This window comes from Meriones unguiculatus, chromosome 10, assembly GCF_030254825.1.
Source record: "Meriones unguiculatus strain TT.TT164.6M chromosome 10, Bangor_MerUng_6.1, whole genome shotgun sequence".
Taxonomy (NCBI): domain Eukaryota; kingdom Metazoa; phylum Chordata; class Mammalia; order Rodentia; family Muridae; genus Meriones; species Meriones unguiculatus.
This window is the reverse complement of record NC_083358.1, coordinates 89018455-89041231: the sequence shown is the minus strand read 5'-3', so window position 1 is coordinate 89041231 and position 22777 is coordinate 89018455. Positions and strand designations below refer to the sequence as shown.

Sequence of the window (22777 nt, the reverse complement as noted above, 5' to 3'; positions counted from 1 at the left end):
GTAAAGTTGAAAAGTTAAATATTCTCAGCTTTTAACTATCAGCAAGAGGACATGTTTAAAAACAGAATGAATACCTGGTAACTAAAGGGTGTTTCCTAGTGACGGGTCCTAGTTTAGGGCCGTGGCCAGCCAGTCGTTCATAAAACACATTTCCCAAAAGACAATTAACTGCCTAGAAAACATTGAATTGTGTTACAGGAACAATGAAAGCAACAGGAAACTCAGGAAAAGCAGCGGTTTAAAACTAGGTGAACCTGTTCCTGATGACAGTTGGTGACGTGGTGCTTCTCTGAATTTAACTCCTCAAGTCTCTTACGGAACCAGTTACAGCACTCTTCAATCGCAGCTGGCCCATTGCTAGTGCACACAGAGTAAAACAAATGTCAGTGCCTTCATCAAATCCACACGTAAACATTTCCAACAAGTGTCACAGAAAGCTCAAATGCTCAGGATCTGAGCTATGACTGAGCAGCTTTTCAGTCGTAATGTTTCACATACACGTTTAGCAGAATGACCTGACAAAGAGATTGTAGAAAAATGTCAGGTGTTAAAATGGCAGATTCCTTTATTTTTATTTACATTGGTGTTGTGTTCCGCCTCCATGTACGTGTGTGTGAGGGTGTCAGATATTTTGGAATGGAATTACAGATAGTTGTGAGGTAACATGCGGGTGCTGGGATTTAAACCTGGGTTCTTTGGAAGAACAGCCAGTACTTTAAGCCACCTCTCCAGCCCTACTTCATTTTATTAGAAAAAAAATATTTGTTTACTTATTTAATTAATCATTATGCATGTAGGGGTTGCATGTATATGGAGGTCACAGGACAACTTTTGAGAGTGCATGCTCTCCTTCCCCTATGTGGGTTCTGAGGATCAAGTTCAAGGGGTCAGCAAGTACCTTTACCTACTGGGTCATGAATCACCTACTTTATTTCATTTCTAATAAACAGCATCGATTTTATGAGTAACAATACAGGGCATATAAGTAACATACTCATGTGGTATGAAAGTCGCCCGTGCAATGTTCATATCTACAGTGCAGCCAAGCCGTCTGTATTCAGGGTCCTGAATAATTTTAAGATATTCCTTTGGGTCAGACTCAGTCACTCTCCTGTTTTCTGAAAGAAATAAATGAGGTATTTTAAATGTATACATCGGCAGATTATAACTGTCACTTTTTCAATTTTTTAGTGTATTGCTATTCATAGAAAAAAATTTAAAAGTTAGTAAACATCTTTCCTCTCTCCCTCCCCAACCTACTTACATGCTCCTTCCTCCCTCACCCCCCCCCAGCAAAATAACAGGGAAGGGGACATTAGAAGAGAGACGAACTTTTATAAGAGAAAGACACAGGATTCCTTCAGTTCAGCTTTGCTGTTTGCCACCAGATCCTCACGCCTTAAAAATCTATAGCGTACAGCTAGGCATGGTAGCACATGCTTTTTTATATATATTAATTAGAGTTTATTGACTTTGTATCCCAGCTGTAGCTCCCTCCTTCATTCCCTCCCAATCCGATCCTCCCTCCCTCATCCTCTCCAATGCCCCTCTCCAAGTCCACTGATGGGGAGGTCCTCCTCCCCCTCCATCTGACCCTAGCCTAGCAGGTCTCATCAGGACTGGCTGCATTGTCTTCCTCTGTGGCCTGGCAGCACACACTTTTAATCCAGCACTTAGGGAGGCAGATGCAGGAAGATCACTGTGAGTTAGAGGTTAGCCTGGTCTACAAAGTGAGACCAGGACAGCCAGGGCCACACAGAGAAACCCTGCCTTGTGAAAAAGAAAAAAAAAAATCCCAGCCAGTAGTGTACACACACTAGTTTAATATATGTTCCAACAAATGAATGATGACACTGAAAGGAATCTCTCAACCGTGATAGGGATTACCTAGTGTAAAGCCTTTACCTTGGGTGAGAAGTCTTCTAAATTGTTCAACTGCTTTGTGAACATCTACTTGGAAAAACTCCCAGAGCTGAATTCTTGGGAAAATGTCCTCCCAAATTATTTTCCGAATGCACTGAAAAAATTCAATATTAAAAACAACAACATAAAATGACCAGATTCCCTCCTACTTATTAAACCATATTCTAGCCATTTTCTATATATTTAATTTGCTCTTAGGAAGTTGGTGGGGTGGTCCTCTACACACTTACATGCATGTGTTGATCATTTTCAATCAAAGCAGGGACTCCTTTTTCCCTGTACTTCCCATCTGCAACATCACAGGACAAATGCCAAAGCGCTCTGTCTAGGACCCAGGCAGGTTTTAAGTGTGGAGAGTTGACGAGGTTGTAGGCAGATTCCGGATGTTCCTGGATCCACTTACTGTTAGTAGCTTAAAAGGGGAAGAACACATCTTGTAGTCAGGTTGGACTTTACAGTCACCACAGTTTCTACTCTACCATTTATTTAGTGACTTATTTACTTAGTATTTATTTTATTACAATAAAAACAGTGGATCTTTGTAAGGCACATGGATTAAGGTGAAAGGCACACGGGTTAAAGCAGAAGGCCATGACCACAGACCTCACGAAGCCAGCTGCTCTGGCAGGTAAGGAGAAGAAATATCTCCTTAAAGGATTGCTGTCAGGAAAACCTGACACATTTTATAGAAGTTTATTTGGGGACCCAAATAATCTAACTTTACTCTTTTTAGTTCTGGCGGTGTCACAGTACACTTTTTAATCATGTAAAACATTAAGCTTTGAGGATTTATCAATATTTTCAATAATGGAAAATGTTGTTATTATTATTATTATTATTATTATTATTATTATTATTATTGGGTTTCTGGGGATAGAGTCACATAACATAGCCCTTCTGGTCTGCAACTCAAAATGCAGCCCAAGCTTGTTTTCGATTCATAGTAATCCTCCCACCTCTGCTTCCCACGTGTCAGGATTTCGAGCATACCCACAATGTTTACCTATATATTTTTAAAATATATGATATAGAACAAGGGTTCCTGCTGTACAGAATTCCCTTGTCAGTCTGAAAAGTATTTATAGTCACATGTCTTATGCTCCTTATGTGTTCTTCTATTTTTCATAAGTATCACATGCACTTCTACTCTGACTATATGCTCACCTCACACTACTTTATTTTATTTTATTCCATAAAATGTTTTTTTAATTGAAGGCCTCTTTAATTGTCTTTTTGATCTTTAGAATGAATGTTACTTAGGGTTTGGACAAGCCTAAGCGGCAGATAGATTGCTTAGGTTAGCATTTATGAGGCCCAGTGTTCAATTCCTCACATTTGAAAATACTAGTACCAGTACTAACAATAATAATGTGAAGTGAAATGAAAATATTAGCAAGATAGGAATTTAGCATTCACACTGAAATCACCAAAGCTCATACCAGTATGATTGTAGACAACATCTGTAATACAAAGAATATTCCACTCCTTTTTCAGCTTCTCTACTAGCTGTCCAACGTCATTCCAGGAATATCTTCTGTTAGGCCTTGAAAAGTCAGGGTTTAATTCTAACTGATCAGCAAGGGAGTAGCATGACCTTGACAGTCCAAGAGTCTGCAGGGGGGTGAAGTGAATCATGTTGTAACCTACAGATGAGAAAACACAGACCACTGTATGAAAAAGCAAACAGGTTACCCTAAAGCTAAGCAAAGTATAAAGTATTAAGTATGAGCTTTCTTAGGCGCTTAGCAACAGTCAGACCAACATGCCAGTGGAAAAGGAACCAGTGACTGGAGTTCAATCCTAGCCTTACAAAAGACTCAGTAAAATCTACTTAAGGCTTTCAGGCTATCACTGTCCTCATCTACAACAAGTGGGTAATGACATGATGTACTTGGTAACCATCACCACGGTGCTTAGCTACTGTCGGGATCCATTGTAACTATGGACAGGGCACAGCAGCTTGTACAAATGTCCTACACAAGCGTAATACTGTAAAAGTTCCGTGGGACTTGCACTCATCACAGTTATGCCACTGAAACTTTCAGTCCCTGCTTCATAATATATATAGCTTGAAAGCAGAATGTCGATGTTAATCTTAGTTAAGAGGAAGACACAGCCTAGTTTCATTTCATTCTTGGCATGTCCAGTAGCATTTGCCTTTATATGGAAAACAGATAATCAATATTGGCTAATTAAAACTATATTATGACACATTTCCCCCCACACTTAATAGTTTTTTTCTAACTTTCACGTGCCAAATAAAATCTTACAAATGATAATCATTTTATTTTGTGACCAAGGGCTCCCTTTGTTAAACCTGGCCCACATATATATCCTGGTATTTGCAGACGTTGTGCATTTTATTTTTATTACTACATTTGTAAGCAAGACTAAGAGGAGAAGGAAAGCTTTGGAAAGCTGTATCATAGCAAGTAAGGCTAGTATTGAAAAGAAGAAAAGAAAAAGAAATTAAACTGAATGCTACCTGATTCCTTTGCAACCCTTAGTCGGCTTTCCCACTCATCAAAGGGTCCTAAACACTTTGCTAAAAATGTCTGGAGAGTAACACAGTCCAAGGGTAACACATGATTATCAGCTCCAATGCGTAGGATAGGATCCACAACTATGTAACCTCCTCCACTTTTCTCATTTCTAAGGGAAAATGAACCAAAACATTTTTAATTAGTTAGATGGAAAAAGATCATTAGCAGTTTGATTCTATGTGAAAGGTTTATTGCCCATTTAAACCCCTCCTTCCCTTCCTTGTCTCTTCCTTTCCTCTCTTTTATATACGGTCTCATGTAGCTCAGGCTGCCTCAAACTTACAATGTAGCCGAAGAAGACCCTGAAGGCCAGATCTTCCTACATCTGTATACACAGGGATGGAATAAAGGCATATACCACCACATGTGGCTAAAAAATGTTTATTTCGAAGTATATAAAAGTCACTCACAAGATTGCAACAAAACATAATAGGTATTTTCTTTTTCTTTTTCTTATTATGTGTTTGTGTTTGCTAGTGTGGGTATGTGCACTGAGGTGCAGATGCCTGTGGAGGCCAGAAGAGGGCTCCTTCTAAAGCTGCAGTTACAGGAGGTTGTGAGCCACCTGATATGCACGTTGGGAACTAAACTTGCATCCTCAATGAGAGTAGTTCAAACTTTTAGCCACTAAGGCATCTTTCCAGCTCCATCTACTAGGAATCTAAACAGAATAAAATATGAGATAAAGTAATATTAATTTATTAGAAAATAAATATGCTAATAGCTATCAATAACAATATTATTCCAAAAACCTGTCTCCTATAAACCAGTACAGGATTAGCTTGGAGTTTAACTACATATGACTTGAATCTCAATGCTCTAAACAGTGACCTCCTCAAAACTAGCCTCATAGCCTAACTGCATCTCAAGAAAGCACTGTGGTGGTGCTGGTGATGGTGGTGGTGGTGGTGGTGGTAGTTGGTGGTGGTGGTGGTGGCGGTAAATGTCTTTAATCCCAGCAGTGGGGAGGCAGAGGCAGGCAGACCTCCAGGGCTCACAGAGAAACCTGTCTTAAAAAAAAACAGAAAGAAAAGAAAGCTCTGTAAAAACTGCATAGCCATGCTCATACCGTAACACTTACAGTCAGATAACTTAAGTTACAGAATTTGGTAACTCTTGGCCTACCCTTGAAGGAAGTAGTACTGAAAAGACCCAGAATGCTGCAGATGAAGTTTACAGTATTTATCAGAATCATCTTCTCTTTCCGTTGGGTTTTCCCAATCCAAGGAACGAAATTTTTTTCGATTAAATGCTTCTCCAGGAAACGGGTAATTTGTATACACAGTAACAGCTTTCCCTTGTAAAGTTGGGCCTAACCGGAACTGTAGTTCAAACCCTAAACAAAAAGCATATTTGAATAAATCACGTTAATTAACTCATTGAAAGTCTTAATATTCAAACAGATGTTTTACTTAAAACATTGTAAAAACGTGAATTTTTAAATATACTTAAGAAAATCTGTTATCCCTAATGTTACTTTTATAACTACTTGGCATTTTGATTTAGCTGAATTTTATATTTTAGCAAATATAATAAACACCCCAGAATTCTCCTTTGCAGCATCCTTCTTCCTTTTCCCTGGAATCTGACTCCTATTCATACAACTGTGAGTTGTGCAGATTCGTACCTGACCTTTGACCCCAATTCCTCTGTCACTCCACTTTGAACCCTTACTGTCACCCCTCAATCAACCACTGAGATGTGGGTATGGGAGCACAGATCACCTCTGCTGTTTCAGACTGCAGCAAAGAGAGTGAGTCTCTTCATCAGAGAATGGGACCATACGCAGAACACGGGTGATCACGGGACAGCACAGAGAAACTCAGTGGACAGCAGAGTCTCAACAGTATTCTGGAAGCGTTGCAATGCATCTCTTACAACTGCTCAAACATAGTACTGTGCCAATAAAGGTCTGCTAGCAACCCCTAGGGATGGGGAGCACTAGCTTGTGGGATCTGTCGATTTCCTTACAGAACACTACCACCATGTATGATCGAAAGCTACCAAACACATCTGAGCTCAGAATTGGAAGGGATGTGTGCAGTGGGTTCTCATGAATCCGCATATGTGCCAGCAACACATTACTGCTTATATCAGTACAGCTCATAATTATTAAAGCTTTGTGGATACAAAGCCAAGATAGCCCTACTTTTACCAAAGCTGGGCTGAGTTTCTATGAAAATACATGAGACTTCTGTGTCAATAATATTTCTTTATAAGAGAAAAAAAATCCCACATCTGTTACAGTTATTACAATTATCTGTTATTATAACTCAAGTAAAAGTTTAGGTTGGTTTATAATAGACTTTTTTAAAAAATATTTATTTCTGAGATTGTAATTAAATAATTTAACCCTTCCCTTTCTAATATACCCCTCTTTTCTTTCTTTCAAATTCAGCCCTTTTTCATTATTGCTTCTCCCTCCCCCCAAAAAAACCATAAATACCCTCTTCCCAGCTGTATAGTGTTACTTGTGTGTGTGTTTTTGGGCCTGGCCACTTAGTACTGAATAGTCGCCTGGTGTGCTCTTTTCTGAGAAAGACTATTTCTCCTGCGCTCAGCACTTCTTAGTTGCCTGTAGCTCTCTGTGTAGAGTTGACGGAGGCCTCAAGAGCTTTCCCCATCTGTTAGCATGTCTACTGGTGTCATCCTTGTTCAACTCAGACTTCTTTGTCATGCTCAGAACGTAAGATGTATGACTGTATCCAAGTTGATTAGATATACAAGGCATGTAAGCTTTAAATATAGCTGGTTGTGGTGGCACATGTTTATCATCTCAGCATTTCAGTAGTAGAGGCAGGAAGATCAGGAGTACAAGGTCATTCTTAGCTACATAGCAATATCAAGGCCAGCCTGAGCTACTGTGAGACACATTTCAAAAAAGAAATGAAAAAATTTAAATAAAGATGTATCTCAATTAGCGATAGACAAGAACAACTGAAGAAGGTAAGAGAAAGTTCTGAGTAGGATTCTTAATGTGTTAGGAATTTACTTATTGAGAAAAATATACTGTTGGGTGTAGCAGGGCATGCCTTGGGAGGCATGAGGCAAGCAGATTGTTGTCAAATTGTTGCCAGCCTGGTTTACATAGTGAATTCCAGGACAGCCATGACAGCCATGAGACCCTGTCTCAAAAAAAAAAAAAGAAAAAGTAACAGAGAAAGAAAAGAAAGAAAAAAAATGAAAGGAGAATAAATATACTAATAGGTATATTGCTTATGAAACATCCAACAAAATTAATAAAAATTACACAATGAAGATCTACCCTGTAATAGTGAATAAACTATGACTTACATTCTTTTAAAATTTTTATGTATTCATTTTGTATGTGTGTGTGTGTGTGACACATGCATGTTCTGTGGCGTAAGAGGACAATTTGTAAAAGTCAGTTTTTTTCCTTTCACCATGTGTGTCCAAGGGGGCTGAATTCAGGTCATCAGGCTTGGCAGCAGGTGCCTTTTACCAGGGCCATCTCACCCCCCTTGAGCTTACATTCTAGAGTGATAGTCATCATAAGCAATGAACAGATCAAATAATTAAGAAAAAAAAAAAAAAAGAGATTGTGTGGAGACAGGAGGATCACTCTGATTTACTGTCCAGCTAGTCTAGCCAAATTGGTGAGCTCCGTGTTCAGTAAGAGACCTGATCTCAAAAGGTAAGGAATTGCCTCCACATTCACACACATGCATGCACACCCACAAATGTGTGAAAACATGCATATATACATAACACACACATATACACAAAATCACTCTGCTATGAGAGATATAGCTCAGTCTGTAAAGTGCTTGCCATCCATGTGTGAAGACCCAAGTTTGGCCCTCAGAAGCCAAACATGCATAGGATTACATGTCTATAATCCCAGCAATGGGGCAATGGAGACAAAGAGACCCCTGGGGCTCCCTGGCAACCCAGGCTAGCCTTACTGGCAGTCCCAGTTGCACTGTGGAACCTGTCTCTAACAAAGAAGAAAGGCCATTCTGAGAAACAACACCCAAGACTAGCTTTGTCCTTCACATCAACACAAACTCCTGCACATATATGTACACCTGCATACACATGGATCTGAATACACATATGTAGACACATACACACAAATGATTCTAAAAAAGTGGATGTCCAAATGTCTGTGTGCCCCATTTAGGCCATATGTTCAAATGTCTTCATTCCTATGTCTGCTGTTCTGGATCAGTGGCCTTAGATGCTGATTTGTTTTGGGGTACCATGAGCTGCACCACTTAAGGTGGAGACATCAGCTGCTAAACCTATTGCTCCGATTGGTCCTATAGCTACTTCCCATCCTTCAATGTTCCCCAAGCCACCTTATTTTCCAAAACACAACAATGTTTATATTAGGATGATTAATCGTTGCAGCATATTTCATTCCCTTGTCAACCCCAAGAGTGTGAACTACAAAACCCTGTTTCTTTGGTGTGGTTGAGCCCTATCACACACCTTTAATCCAAGAGCTCTCTGTATACCGGTTCTAATAAAGTTAACCCTAGGTCAGGAGGCAGAGGAAACCAGATGACAGGCATTAAGGAGTAGGAGGAACTCTGAGTTGAGGGGTATTTAAGACAGTGTGTACAAGTAGAAGGGGCTTTAGCTCTTTAGCTCTTGAGCTCTTTGGCTTTAGCTTTGGCTTTAGCTAGCAAGGCTTTGGATTTGGGTTTTTTGGCCTTTTCCTCCTGGGCTGTCAGCTGAGATAATGAGCTTTTTGGCTTTTTTCTCTGAAACATGAACTGAATAAGAAGGTCAGCTGGGTGCATTCTCTGCCTCTCTGAGCTAGCAGGTTTTTACCACAGCATCTGGTTCCTAAGTAAAATTGGTAAAATAGAACACATTAAATTTTCATTCATTTTATAACAACGATTAATAACCTTACCTGTCCAAGAAAAAGGCAGAATTGCCGGTTTCTCACTTTAAATCAAGCTAAAACAATCAATCTTAGCAAAAAAGGCAAGTTGAAAGCAGAGATATGGTAAAGACCAGCACATGGCTAGTCAAGCTGTAAGTGCATAGATGTTCTTGAAGGAAATTAGAAGCTCTTTCCCTGTGAATGCACTGATGGCATGTTTTAGTGGTCTGCAAGAACAATCAACATGCATGAACACAGCCACACTACTGCCTTAAGCAAAAGCCTACTTTAGAGCAAGGCATGGGTGGCTTCAATTCTGACAGCTGAGGGAATCGAGAAAGCTGCAGAGGGCAGTAGAAACTGGCTCATAAGGCTTAAGAAAAGGTGTCACCTCTCTAATAAAAAATTCCATATTGAAATAGCAAATGCCAACATAGAAGCTACATATCTGACTCAGGTTACTTCTAAGAATGGCCACTAAACAAGCTGAGATAGTTTTAAATGCGAGCACGGTGCCACCTGGGGCTTCTGCAGCTTCAGAGAAGCAAAGCCCAGCGCCAAAGCTTTAGAGGGCAGACTGAGCCCCTCAGCAGTAGGAGTGCTGCTGGTGACTCTCCACCTCCATAGGACTCTACTAAATCTACTCTGCCTTACTATGAACAAGCCGTGGATGGCAATTCATAATAATCTTTTTTCAGAATGTTGTAGTCCATTTTTTATATCTAAATTCAGAAAAACGAGCCATTTTCAACTATTATTGCTTACTGACCATGAGCTAGCTTACCCAAGAGCACTGGAAGAAACATAAAATGAGATTAACATCATGCTTGCTAATATAACACGCTATAACATCTATGGCCTGGAACTGACTTTCAGATATTTCTTATTTAAGGATATAGCTTGTATGGCTATAATGGCATCAATAGTGATGTGTGTGTGGTGGATTCTTGATGCCATTCACCGTATTTGTGATTCATGTGTGATGATAAAAAACACAAATGGGCCTTCCACCTTCCCGATGGTGAGTGCTCTCTGTCATGAACAATTCCACATTTGGCTAAGGCTGAGGATCTGGCTTGCTTCCATGTATGTGGACCTATCTGCATTGCCCCCGTGGCACGCCTGGGTTGGCTACCCAGAGGCTATTTAAGCTGTGGGCTGGCTTTCCCCGGGGTCCGAGGATTGTTCAATGTTCCTGAATAAACTGCATTGAAAAAAAAAAATCAGCACACTGGAGAATTTAACGATACATTTAATATTCCTTCCAACATATACTACGACATAACCGTGGAGGCGACAGCCCAGGGCAATGACACAAGGCCAGAATGCTACCTATCTCCTGAGATTAATTAAGCAACTAAAATCAACAGTTCCTTCAAATGGATTGAGGCAACCATCATTGCATTCCTCTTCCTTGAAGACAGATGCAGATACAGAAAAACTACGGCCCTAGATCAGGCAGCTGCTGCTGCTGTTTGTCAGTTAGCCCTGTCAGGTGTTTTGTAAATCTGGAACCATCAGGAGCAAGAACTCTCAGAGGCAGAATGATAACTGGGCCTTTCCCTCCCTTGGCTAAAGCCAGTCTACCTCTCAGGTCCTTGGTTTCCTAGTTTGTAACGTGAAGGAATTGGACCAGAGAGCTTCGTCCTCCTGCAGATTTCTAATTCCAAGTTAATCGTATTCATTTGTCTTTTCTTTTTGCTACTTGATCAGGAGCAGGCCAGGTGTGAGGGGGTGGAACTGTGGAACTGCTGGCACATGCTGAATTCATCATGTCTTTTCATGGAGTTTAATGCCAACAGATGTTTCTGAGTCATAATAAAAGGTTAAATATTTTAATAAAAAAGAAAAAAAAAACACAAATGGGAAAAATGTTGAGTTCAGTTCTCATAGACAGCTGTGAGGGGGTAAAGACTTTGGTGGAAAAGTAGATACAGAACAGTAGCATCTGAGGTATGATTGAATTGTTACAATTTTAGGATAAAAGTTTAGTGGATAAATTTTTGTTTTGTTTTGTCTGTTTGTTTTTGAGCCAAGGTCTTCTCTTGTCCTGGCCTAAAACTACCTGTTCAGATCAGGCTGGTATGGAGCAGGTGGTGATCCTCTTTATTCTTATGCCCTAATGCTGCCATTACAGGTTTTGCCATGAAAAAAATAATAATTTAGATAGCCTGTAAATCAGGTGATAACCATCACAGGGTTTGAGACGACTGATGCCCATTTTGAAATAAATTCCACTATGGAATTTATTTCAACACGCTATCAAACACAGTCTTTTGAAATTCTTCTGGAAAAAGAAGGTATGGCTGAAGCATAGAGTAAGAAGACAAACAGAATTAGAAATAGTGCTTCCTCAAGATCCAGCTATATCACTCCTAAGCATATATCCAAAAGATGCTCAAGTATACAACAAGTACATTTGCTCAACCATGTTCGTAGCAGCTTTATTCATAAGAGCCAGAAGCTGAGAACAACTCAGATATCCCTCAGTTGAGAAATAGATACAGAAATTGTGGTACATTTACACAATAGAATACTACTCAGCAATTAAAAACAAGAAAATCATGAAATCTGTATGTAAATGGTGGGAACTAGAAAAGATCATCCTGAGTGACATAATCCAGAAGCAGAAAGACCCACATGGTATATACTCACTCACAAGTGGATATTAGACCTATAATATAGGACAATCATACTAAAATCTGTACACCTAAAGAAGTTAAGCAAGAAGGAGGACCCAGGTAAGATGATCGATCAATCCTCATTCAGAAAGGCAAATGGGATAGACATAGGAAGAGGGAGAAAAAAAAAAAAAAACCAGGGAAAGGACAGGATCCCTACCACAGAGGGCTTCTGAAAGACTCTACCCTGCAAGGTATCAAAGCAGAGGTTGAGATTCATAGCCAAACTTTGGGCAGAGTGCAGGGAATCTTATGAAAGAAGAGGGAGATAGAAAGATCTGGAGGGGACAGGAGTGCCCTGCCACAGGAGAGAGAGAGAAAAAAAAATCTGGGCACAGGGATCTTTTCTGAGACTGATACTCCAACCAAGGACCATGCATGGAGATAACCTAGAACCCCTGCTTAGATGTAGTCCATGGCAGCTCAGTAAGCGGGTTCCCTAGTAATGGGAACAGGAACTGTCTCTAACATGAACTCAGTAGCTGGCTCTTTGATCACATCCCCCTGAGGGGGGAGCAGCCTTACAAGCCCACAGAGGCCTTGCCTATAATCCCAGCATTCAGAAGGCAAAAAGAGAATGATCACTGTAAAGGGAGGGTCAGTTCAGTCAATGTAGCAAGTACACTAGGCCATCCAGGGCTACAAAATGTCATCAGAGAAATACCCATCCCAATCAATAACTGAAGTAAAAACCATTGTGATGTTCAAAACTATATATATCTACATATTTCTAAGAGTAATTAAATTTATCAACAGAAAAAGCAGTAACATGCACAAATATCAGAGGTATTGTTGATATTTAAACAACTTGTCTCTTAAGTTTATACAAATATTGCTTTAGTAATTACACAATGATTCAGAGAAACTGTAGTACAAAGGTTAAAACTCACCTAGACTTCTCAAACAGTATGTGGAACAATGGAGTACCTCTCTCAAGCAAACATGAGAAAGAAAATAAGCTCTCTTCAATACGAATATTTATATGTAGCATTCATATAACTGTTCTTATAGACTATGTAAATTATACAACAATCAAAATAAACATAAATGGGCCGAGACCCATTTTCAGTTCCCAGTACCAACCTGGTGCCTTGTAAGCATCCCTTACCCTGTCCTAGGGGATCCAGCACCGTCTTTTGGCCTCCATGGGCCCCAGGCATGTATGGAGTACACATACCTATCCCTGCTACATACATACAGGCAGGCAAAACACTTATACACATAAAGCAGATAGTACTGAGAAAACGATATGATTGAATATTCACTACTTTCTAAAAGTTCACTATTTTTTAAGATTTATTTTTAGTTATTTTAAATTTTTAAGGTTATATTTATTCATTTATTTTATGTGTGGGTATTTCCCTGCATATATGTATATGCATTTTTGGTGCTCTCAGAGGTCAAAAGAAGGCATTAGATCCCTTGGAACTGGAATTACGGATAGGTGTGAATGACTATGTGTGTGCTGGGAATCAAACCTGGGACTTCTAAAAGAGGAACAAGTGCTCTTAAACTCTTGAGACACCGCTCCAGCCCCTAATTATTTTTAATTGTATGTACACGTGTGTGACTGTGTGACTGTATAAATGTATGAGTATAGGTGTCCTCAGGGGTCAGATCTTCTGAAGCTGGAGTTACAGGTAGTTGTAAGCCACCTAAGGTGGGTACTGGGAACCCAAATGCTTCCTGTAAGAGCAGGAAGCATGCTTCACTTCGGCCATCTCTCCAGCCCTGCACTGTTCACTATTTTTTTAAGTCTTAGTTTAATATTTTGTAATAAGGAAATTTAAATATTACAAATTCTGTTTACTCTGACAATTGGCTTTAATAGCCTCAACTATTTATATATATAAAGGTATCCAAATATAAATAAAATAGGATTTCTTAGTGGTTATACATACTAATACCATGACTCTAATTGTGAATCCCAACCACCAGTTATGTAGACATTTGCTAAAATCTGTCTAGTAAATGTCTATTTCATCACTTTACTCCTAGTAATTATTTTTACAAACTAGTCTATAGGTAAACTTGGAAAACCAACTGAAATCTTTATTTAGAAGAGTTGAAACAGATTGGAAATTTTCTAAAGGTGGCAGGTATTCACTTATACAAATAAAATAATAACAAAAGCATTTCTAAAGTTAATAGTGAGAACACTTGAGAAACTGCAGCCAGCCCGATACGTTTCTAGAAATCAAGTTTTACTGGAACACAAGCACTCCAATTCATTTATGTCTTGTCTATGGCTACTTTCATGCTATAGGGGCAGGGTTGATTAGCTGCAGCAGAGAGCGGAGAGCTGCAAAGCTCTAAAGGTTTTGCACTTGAGTATCAGAGAAAAAATTGACAACCCGCTCCATACCTCCACTTTCGTTAAAAACAAACAAAAAACAATTAGTTCTCATTTATGTTTACCTCAAAGGGTCAAATGAAGTTTTGCTTTGTTTTTCTTATTTTCTGAGTTTCGCATGATAGAAGGCTGATCTCCACCACTTCTCAAAAGGACAAATCTCAAAGAGTAAATGTCAAACACTTCTAGCTCACCTTTAAGTCGGTTAGCCTCAATTTCTCCCTTCCTCCACACCCCCCCCCCTTTCCTAACCCTTCTCTCTTTCCATATATGCCATACTATGCTGGCCAGGACTGACCTAGAATTCAACAGGAAGCTACCTGCCTCTGCCTCCTAAGTGCTGGGACTAAACGTGTGTGCCTATATACCTGGCTAGATTTGACAACTTCTAAGAAGTAAAGAGAGATGTTCAAGGTTATATTTCCTTTGGTTATAAAATTTCTGAAAGATTCTAATTTCTAAATTTTAATTAAATTTGTTTTTTGTGGGGTTAAAAATGGAGCCCAGGGCCTGTCCATGCTACATAAATAAATGCTCTACCACAAAGCCACAGGCTAAATCTGTGTGATTTAAAACAATATGACTAGCTCAGGTAAAGGTGCAATTCAAGGCAAAATGCAACAAATAAAGGAGGTTGGACTGTGAGCCTGTATTAGTTAGACTACAACCTTTACCTTTCTGATAAGAATGTCTTTTTTTTTGTTGTTCTTAATTCATCTGATGAGAATTAATTCATCTCATGAGAGCATCAATACCAATTCATATGTTACCAAACTGAATTACTTTTCAAAGATGTTATACTTTCTTTCTGTATTCCAGTAGTGGATTAGTAAATTTTCCCAAAGCACAAAGCTATTCTAAACTGTTAAGTCAAATCACTGAAACGGAGCAGGTTTCCTACAGTACATGAACTATCTCTGCTAAAATTAGCTTAGGTCACAAGAGTACACAGTGTGGCTATCTGGTTCACGTTAACACTGAGAACACTTTACCTGGATCAGTCACAGCCCTCTTCTCCACAGCTAGGAAGACAAGTGATTAAATTACTACTGTAAACAAAAATTCCCCATTAGGTAGTTCGTACATGGTTTTGGCAGCTGGAGATATGACTCAGCAGACAAGTGTTAGTTGCTTTTGCAGAGGATCTGGGCTCAGTTTCTAGCACCCACACCAGGCAGCTCACAACTGCCTCTACTTCAAGTTCCCTCTATTCAAGGGATCCAATACCCTCTGGATCTCCAGAGCACCTGCATATGTATGGTACACAAGAACTCATGCCAGCAAGCAAGCATACACGTAAAATAAATAAAAAATAAATAGGTCTTTGAAAATAACAAACCTTTGCAAATGAACATTTTATTTTTGTTGGTGATGGTGGTGAGTTTTTTTGGTTGTTGTTTTTTGTTTGTTTTGAGACAGGGTTTCTCTATGTAGCTCTGGCTATCCTGGAGCTCACACTGAAGACCAGGCTAGCCTCAAACTCCCAGGTCCACCTGGCTTGCCTCCCAAGCGCTGGGATTGAAGGTGAGTGCCACCAGGCCTAGCTGAATATTTTTTTTTAAATTCCAACAACTGGGCTGGCAGGATGGCTCAGTAAGCATGCTTGGCACCCAAGCTTAACAACCTGAGTTCCCTCATGGATACCTCTGCGAAAGATGAGACCTGATTCCCAAAAGCTGTCCTTTGTCCTGCAAACATTTTCAGTGGTATGATCATGCCTGCAGTTAGGCACACATACACACAGTAATAATAACAGTAAATGAATAAATGTAAAAAGTGTAAATCTGGTCGACCTATATAAAAGATGAAAGAAGAAGAATCAATTTCAGGTTTGAGAAATACTAATTTTGTTTATTTTCTGAAACATAATGAGACAAGGAAAACAGAAAAGACTATAACTTGATTAGAACAGACATTAATTTGGACTTTTACTTGAATTTGAAGAATCTATAGAGATGTCAATGATGAAAATTATAATCAGCTCTTAGGGTAAAAAAATAAAACCAGAGAAAGGTTTGGGGAATCAGTCAAATATGAAAAATCAAAAATCAATTTTTTTCCTTTACATTTAACTGTCACTAACTCCTCTGAGTTTAAAGTTTTCTTCTTTTGTTTCCCCTTTCAACTCTGATATCATTAAGTTATCATCCTTAACCTGATATGACTGTTCAGACTCTTTATTTTTCTGTATGTAATGCATGTACAGGTGTGTGCAGCTGTGAGTGTGCATGCAAAAGCCATAGACTGATGCTGGTAGTCTTCCGTTATGCTTCTCTGTCTTTTTTTTTTTTCCAAGAGTAAAAGAAATTAAAGAGTTATTTATTTTTATCTTATCTTACTTACTTATTTACTTGCTTTTTCAAGGCAGAGTTTCTCTGTGTAACAGAGCCTTGGGTGTCTAGGATTCATTTTGTAGACCAGGCTGGCCTCAAATTCACAGAGATGTGCCTGCCTCTGCCTTCCAAGTGCTGGAAGCATGCATCACCACACGTGACTATTTTTATTTTATGTGTACATATGAGTGTCCACATGTAATTATGTCCACCATGTATGTCTCTGGTGCCCACAGAAGCTAGAAGAGGGTGTCAGATACCCTAGAACCAGAGTTACAGGAGGTTGTGAGCAGCCATGTGGGTACAAGAACAGCAAGTACTCTTAATTGCTGAGAGATCACCCCAGTCATCTCCACCTTACTCTTTTTTAGAAGGGTCTCTCATAGATCCTGGAGCTCACTGATCAGTCAGACTGGCTGCCAGCAAGCCCCCTAGCTCCACCTGTCTCTGTGGAGACAGGGGTTACAGTGCTGGGGTTACAGGTACACCCCACTTTTATGTGAATGCTGGAGATCTCCCTTGTGCTTGTCCAGCAGGCACTTTATTCACTGAGCCATTTCTTCAGCCCAGTTATAGTTTTTAAGGTGGAGAGGGGATAGGGTCTCTCTATGTAGCTCTGGTTAGCCTGGAACTCTATGTAGACCATGATGGCTTAGAAAGAGGGGGCTGGAGAGATGGCTCAGAGGTTAAGAGCACTGCTTGCTCTTCCAGAGGTCCTGAGTTCAACTCCCAGCAACCACATGGTGGCTCACAACCACCTATAATGAGATCTGGTGCCCTCTTCTGGTGTTCAGGTGTACATGTAGGCAGAACATTGCATACATAATAAAATAAATAAATTTAAAAAAAAAGAATTCACAAAGATATACTTGCCTCTGGCTCCTGTGTGCTGGGATTAAAGGCATGTAGATGGGGTAGATAGGACTTTTTTTAAAAAGGATCTTCTCAATTATTTCTTATCTCAATGCTCCCTCTAATATTCTTTCACATTATAAATTACCTTCTAAAACAGCAGTTCTCAACCTGTGTGTCATAAACTCTTTAGGGGCTCACATATCAGATATTTACATTATTATTCATAACAGTAGCAAAATTACAGTTAAGAAGTATCATGAAATAATTTTATGGTTGGGGTTACCATGACATGAGTACCTGTAATTAAGGGTTGCAGCATTAGGAAGGTTGAGAACCACTGATCTAAAATAATATGATCACACCATTATTTTTTAAAAAATGGATGGATTTACTGGCTTTATTAGTGTTTCCAGACTGAACCACATATTTTTGGGGGGGTTGTTTTATTTTGCTCTTATCTCTCTGTGTAGCCCTGGCGGTCCTGGAACTCGCTCTGTAGATCAGGCTGGCCTCAAACTCAAAGATCTGGCTACTGGAATTAAAGGGGTATGCCACTACTGCCTAGCTCACATTATTCTTGGTAATCCTTATTCAGTATGCCTCTTCAAGCAGCTTAGCTGAATTTCCAGTTTGGGCTAGTTTTCACTGGGGCTTAAGATTTAACCAGTGAGCATTTTTTGGTTTGTTTGTTTTTGTTTTTTGAGACTGGGTTTTTCTGTGTATCTCTGGCTGTCCTGGAATTTGCTCTGTAGCCCAAGCTGGCCTCAAACTCACAGAGATCCACTGCCTCTGCCTCTGCCTCCCCAGTCCTGGGATTAAAGACATGCACCACTACTGATGGTATCAGTGAGCATCTAAGTGTTACACATAGCACTAAGTCTGTTAGACGGTCCCATGCTTACAAACCTCACTGCTGCTTGCGTACTGTACTTCTAACAAACTTTAGGTGCTGCTTCATCGATTGTTCTGTGTTCATGTGAAATGGGCAACCAAACCAAGGAGACAGTGAAAAACTGCAGGAGGCCTTCACTAAGGCATTTTAATTAACTGAAAGTTGAATACACAGAATGACAGTAAAAGGGATAACAGATACAAAGGGATCTGACAGGAGCGGAGATATAAGCATGGGCATGAGAAAGGCCACTAGAGAAGGAATAAGCAGTACAAAAGGGTAGAGCTTTAAAAATTCAGACACAAACTGCAGGGAACAATGAGATTCAATCTTGGCAGGAAAAAGTGCAGTCCCATTCAGAATGTCTTGGAAGTCAGGCAGAGGTCCCATAAATCAAAAGGAGAGAAAATGAGTAAGAAGATGATTTGGACTCCTGAATTTGGTTAAATGGAAGAGAAAAACAGGGAGAGAGATCCGAGATATAAGAGTTTAAAGAGAGACGACAGTTAAATGAGAGACATCATAAAGAATGCTTAAGATTCTAGCCTGGGAAAATGAGGACAGAGCCATCACTAAGGTTTGGTGAAAGGGAGTGGCTCAGACCATGTTAGATGAAAGTACAACCTAACAGAGCTACACCAAGACTAGGCTACAACATAGTACTGTGCCAAGCTAAGCTCCACCGACTGGACTAAGAAGCAGAAAGACCAATATTTTGTTGCTACTTATGGCTCTATCGCTACAAAACTATATTACTAATTTACAGTATTAAACTAAACTCCGTAGGAGGGCAACATATCTTTACAAAGAAATTAATGCTTAATATTAATGTACTTTGCTCAACATTAGTTTGTTAGCAGCTGAGAAAAAAAAAAAAAGGTGGCTTCCTAACCCTTGTCATTATACTTGATTCAAAGGCTTTCAAGAGGAAAAGTGGCACTCGAGGCCTTTATTTCAAAGAGTCCACACCAGAGAGGCAAGAGATGAGGCCATGAGAATGCATAACTATCTGATGGTAAGAAAACAGAAAAAGAGGGAAACCTAGCAGACACTAGCAATTAATTTAAACATGGAAGGAAAAGAGCCTAATAAAGAGACACCAAATTGACAAAAATACTGAAGAAAGCAGAGGAAGAAAAATCAAAATCAGAGAAGTGCAGAGTCAGGAGAGCTAAAGTTGGAGCCAGGCCTCAGTGACCTAAAACCTCAAACAAATCTGGAAGATGAGGGAACACCGTAGATGGTAGAAGCTTTTAAAATCTAACTTTTAAAATAGTAAAGAAAGAATTCTTCAAGATACCTATCAACGTTCATTCAATAACAGGAGGACTAATTTTATCTTGATGCATTAAAAACTTTCTCCTTGTATTTTACAAGTTATATTTATAAATTATAAGTGAACTGTTTTCAGTACTGATCATAAAGCATCTGTTAGCTCGTCTTATAAAGTAGCAGTTTGCGCTTTCATTTTACTTTTATTTACATCTTTTTGTTATGCTAGGGCTTGAACCCAAAACTCCGCTTGTATCAGGCAAGTACTATGCCACTGAGCTATATCCCTAGCTTACTTCAGTTCTCTAAATGATAGCTCAAACATGTTTCAACATCACCTGATCAGATTTTCCACTTTTTATTTGCCTTTATCTTCTACTTGCTCAAGAGGCTTCTGATAATGTAAGCAATAGCTTACTATGCTGTTTGCTGTACTCTCTTTTACCAGTGCTTAACTTCAATAGAGGAAGAGTGTGCTCTAAAAAGCAACCCTACAGATACATGCAAAGCTAAATTATAGGTGGTTTAACAAGTCATAACAATAAATGCTATTATAAATAGCATGTTCAATCTTCTAACTACACATGTACTTTCTACCATTTCTTATTTTTTCCTGGTGTAGGGACTGAATCCAGTTCTCGCACAGACTAGGCAAAAATTCCACCCGTGAGTGATTTCCTATCACCTGAAGTTTCTGCCTCATGAGGTAGTTTGCAGAAGTAGACTGCGCTACTGTGGTTCTAACATGGCAGATATATTCTTAATCAACATAAAGCTTCATTACTCACCACTGATGTGGAACACAGTACCGATTTGGCACAAATCAAGATCTATGAAATTTCATCTTAGTGTGTGTGCGTGCGTGTGTGTGCATGCAGGGGACTGAATCCAGAGCTTCATTTATGTTAAGCACACATTCTACCTGAGTTATACCCACCCCTCCAGTCCCTAATTTTAAGTTTAGAAAATTTTCATAGACTGTCAATGCATTAAAAGATATACATATCTTTTATATCATATATAAAAATATCATATAAATATATATAAATATCATATATATAATATATAAATATCATATATATATATATATGACCCAATCAAACAACTTGCGACTGACCTTGTTCAAGTCTGAAGAGGGTCTTCTCTAGCTTCTCCATTTCGTTCAACAGTAAAATTCGAACCTGTTTACTGTGTTCCATTTTGGTTTCCGGAGGGTTTGAACTCTTTCCGTAGAACTGAAAGGACTCCAAGGTGGAATGAGTTACCCCTGTAAAACGAAAGGGAATTATGAAAAAGAAAATGTGACCTAAAACTCTCTGGCGTTGACAGTGCCACTTACATGTCCTAGATATGTTTAAAGCCGAGGAGAGCAATGAGAAAGAGTGAAAAAAGTTCGACAAGGGAGAAGAGTTTCTTCTCTCTTGGAGCAGAATAAGAAAGCCTGAAGCAAAGATGTAGATTCTTACAGTCTCTTCAAAACAGAACAGACCAAAAAGCTAAAGCACTTCCAGAGAAAAGCAACGCATGGGCGAAAACCTGGAGTTCAGGGGCAGATTCCGTCCTGAGCCAGAGACCCTGAGAACTCCAAATGGCACTGCAGCCTCCAGGAGATCAGGCTGCTGAGGAAACAGGTGGAAGGGCACCCCGTTCCCAAATTCGGGTCTGCAGCTCAGGGGGAGGTGATAAGAGAGGGAAGCAGTTGCTGCCCCGGGAATAGCTGTGGCGGCCTTCGATGTACAGAGCGGCTATAGATAGAAGGAATGCGCGTCCAGGGCCGGACGCATTCCAAACACTTACAAGCGGGATCGACGTGCGGCGTCGGGAGCGAGAGCCGGGTACAGCGGGAACGCCGGGCCGAGCAGCAGCCCGGGGAGGGCAGGGCGCCGTGAAGGGCACGGGGAGGAGCGCGGGGACCCAGGCTAGATGACAGTGACAGGCCGGGGCCGCCCGAGTCTCCGCCCCGCGCGGCCTCGGGATGCTGCAGTATGCCCCTGCCAACCAACCCAGGGAGCGTGGCCCTGCCGCCGTGCCCACTTCCGGGAGCCTCCCCTCCCTCTAGTGCAGACCACTGGTCTCGCGAGAGGTGGGTGCGGCGGGGATTTGAAGAATCTGGGTCCTGGGGGGTGAAGGGGTGGGGCGGAACGCGGGGCTGGCGTCCTGTGGTGCGCCGTCACTGTTCCTCTCGAGGAAAAAGTGAATTAAAGAGCCGAGACGAGCGGGGGTGATGTTTAGGGAAGTTCTTCCTGTAAAGAAAACACAACAGTTTCTTAATACGTTGTGCAAGTCACCTAACCTCTTTGCAGCCTTATTCCTAAAATGTCATTGACAGCAGCCCCCCAGACTCCCTCCCCCATGCACACCCCACAAAAATAAAATACGTGAAATGCTGTGGGAAATATAACTTGTCAATAACAGCTAATATTTAACAATACTGTAAGAGATGCCAGCTGTTCTTCAGAGTCCATCGAACGAGAGGAATTTCCCATGGTGGTTGATTTTAATGTTATCTTGCCACAGACTAGTCTCTAGGAAGAGGGAACCTCAACTAAGGAATTGCCTCCGTCAGATTGGCCCGTGGGCTTTCGTCTGTGGAGGCATTTTGTTTTATGATTGCGGTGGGAGCTAAGTGGGCAGTGCCACTCTGTGCAGATGGTACTGGTTTCTGTAAGTAAGCAGGCTGGGCAAACCATAGGGAGCAAGCTGCAGTAATGCAAAATGCAGTAAACTCTACTTCTCCATTGTCTCTGCTTCAGGACCTGCCTCCAGTTCTTACCCTGAGTTCCTGCTTTGACCTCCCCCAGTAAGATGCTGAAATCAGGAAGTGTAAGCTAGATAAACACTTTCTTCCCCCAGCTTGATTTTGGTCAGGGTTTTTCATAGCAAACATGCCTTTTTGTTATGATTGACTTAAAGATAAGGAAACAGAGGCACCAAGAGGTTAAGTAGCTTGCTTAACGCCACCGACTGAACAAGGGAGCAGATGGGATTTCAAGGGCATTCTTGCTGATTTCTGTTCAGTAAACCCTTTATCGAGGGCGTTGACATTATTCCCCGGGGCTTGACATCC

General features: G+C 40.3%; 1 protein-coding gene across 2 annotated transcripts in view; it reads right to left on the bottom strand.

The window, feature by feature from the left end:
- The window catches only part of Agl (amylo-alpha-1, 6-glucosidase, 4-alpha-glucanotransferase), a 61827-nt gene extending 40064 nt beyond the window's left edge, over positions 1-21763 (bottom strand). The window contains exons 1-10 of one of the 2 annotated variants that reach the window (XM_060392829.1): positions 21508-21763; positions 20828-20977; positions 5592-5802; positions 4409-4575; positions 3363-3566; positions 2154-2335; positions 1906-2017; positions 995-1118; positions 255-357; positions 75-172 (exon numbers count right to left, since the gene is read on the bottom strand). In XM_060392829.1, the coding sequence (XP_060248812.1) occupies positions 75-172; positions 255-357; positions 995-1118; positions 1906-2017; positions 2154-2335; positions 3363-3566; positions 4409-4575; positions 5592-5802; positions 20828-20909 (1283 nt within the window). In that variant the 5' untranslated portion in view covers positions 20910-20977; positions 21508-21763. The remainder of the gene's footprint in view (positions 1-74; positions 173-254; positions 358-994; positions 1119-1905; positions 2018-2153; positions 2336-3362; positions 3567-4408; positions 4576-5591; positions 5803-20827; positions 20978-21507) is intronic. The other variant, XM_021642701.2, reaches the window with a different exon arrangement.
- Between the last annotated feature and the right edge of the window lie 1014 nt (positions 21764-22777).